Source organism: Myotis davidii, unplaced genomic scaffold, assembly GCF_000327345.1.
Source record: "Myotis davidii unplaced genomic scaffold, ASM32734v1 scaffold125, whole genome shotgun sequence".
Classification (NCBI taxonomy): Eukaryota; Metazoa; Chordata; class Mammalia; order Chiroptera; family Vespertilionidae; genus Myotis; species Myotis davidii.
The window spans coordinates 7,805,640-7,806,480 of record NW_006299390.1 but is presented as its reverse complement, the minus strand read 5'-3'; the positions used below and the strand labels follow the sequence as shown (position 1 = coordinate 7,806,480).

Below are 841 nucleotides of genomic sequence, written 5' to 3'. Positions count from 1 at the left end.
GCGCCTATGTGGCCAGAGAGAGGGAAGGGGCTGGACCAGGAGGGAGAGGGAGGGGCCAAGAAGTGGGAGAGAGCCTCTGGATCAGGGGAGACAGACAGAGGTGGGGAAGGAGACAGGCACGAAAGAGAGAGGCACAGAGAGAGCTGGGCCGGCTGAGGAGGACCCTCCCAGCTTTGGGAGTTTTAGATGCAGCCAGGGATGGGGTAGAATGTTCTGGACTTTTGGGTAAAAAGCAATGTCTCCAGCTTGGCCCTCCCGCCCATTTGCAGTCATTCCTATGACTGTCGCCGAGTGTCCCTTACCATCTCTTCCCATGCCTGGGCCTCACCCCTGGCCTATGGCCTTGGTCCCGGTAGACCAAGGATGCAGACACCCCCCCTCACCCCAGGCCTCCCTGGCCTCTGGGCAGGTACCAGGGCCCAGCTGGTGCCTCCTCAACAGGAGTGAGAGGGACAAGGCCTGGTGCCCACTACCAGCTGTGTATGCTTGGGGTGGGTCCAGCCCCTCTGGGCCAAGCCAAGGGTGATGTGGTAGGCTCTCAGTCCCCATCTGCCCTGCTCACGGAACCTCACTGTCCCTGTCCCCTACAGCTGGCCTCCGGCGTGAACGCGGGCCAGGGCCTGGGCATCGAGATCATCGCCACCCTGCAGCTGGTACTGTGCGTGCTGGCCACCACCGACCGGAGGCGCCGTGACCTGGGGGGCTCAGCCCCCCTCGCCATAGGCCTCTCTGTGGCCTTGGGACACCTGCTGGCGGTAAGTGGGGGCCTTCCCCTGTGGGGTAGGGTGGAGAGGGCAGGGCCAGGCAGGGGCTGTCGGGGTACCCTGTCATGGACAGTGGA

At 64.1% G+C, this 841-nt stretch overlaps 1 protein-coding gene across 1 annotated transcript in view; it reads left to right on the top strand.

Annotated features, from left to right (window-relative positions):
- AQP1 (aquaporin 1 (Colton blood group)) overlaps positions 1–841 on the top strand; it is a 16,160-nt gene that overhangs the window by 8,731 nt on the left and 6,588 nt on the right. The window contains exon 2 of the mRNA XM_006774932.2: positions 591–755. Within this exon, the coding sequence (XP_006774995.1) occupies positions 591–755 (165 nt within the window). The remainder of the gene's footprint in view (positions 1–590; positions 756–841) is intronic.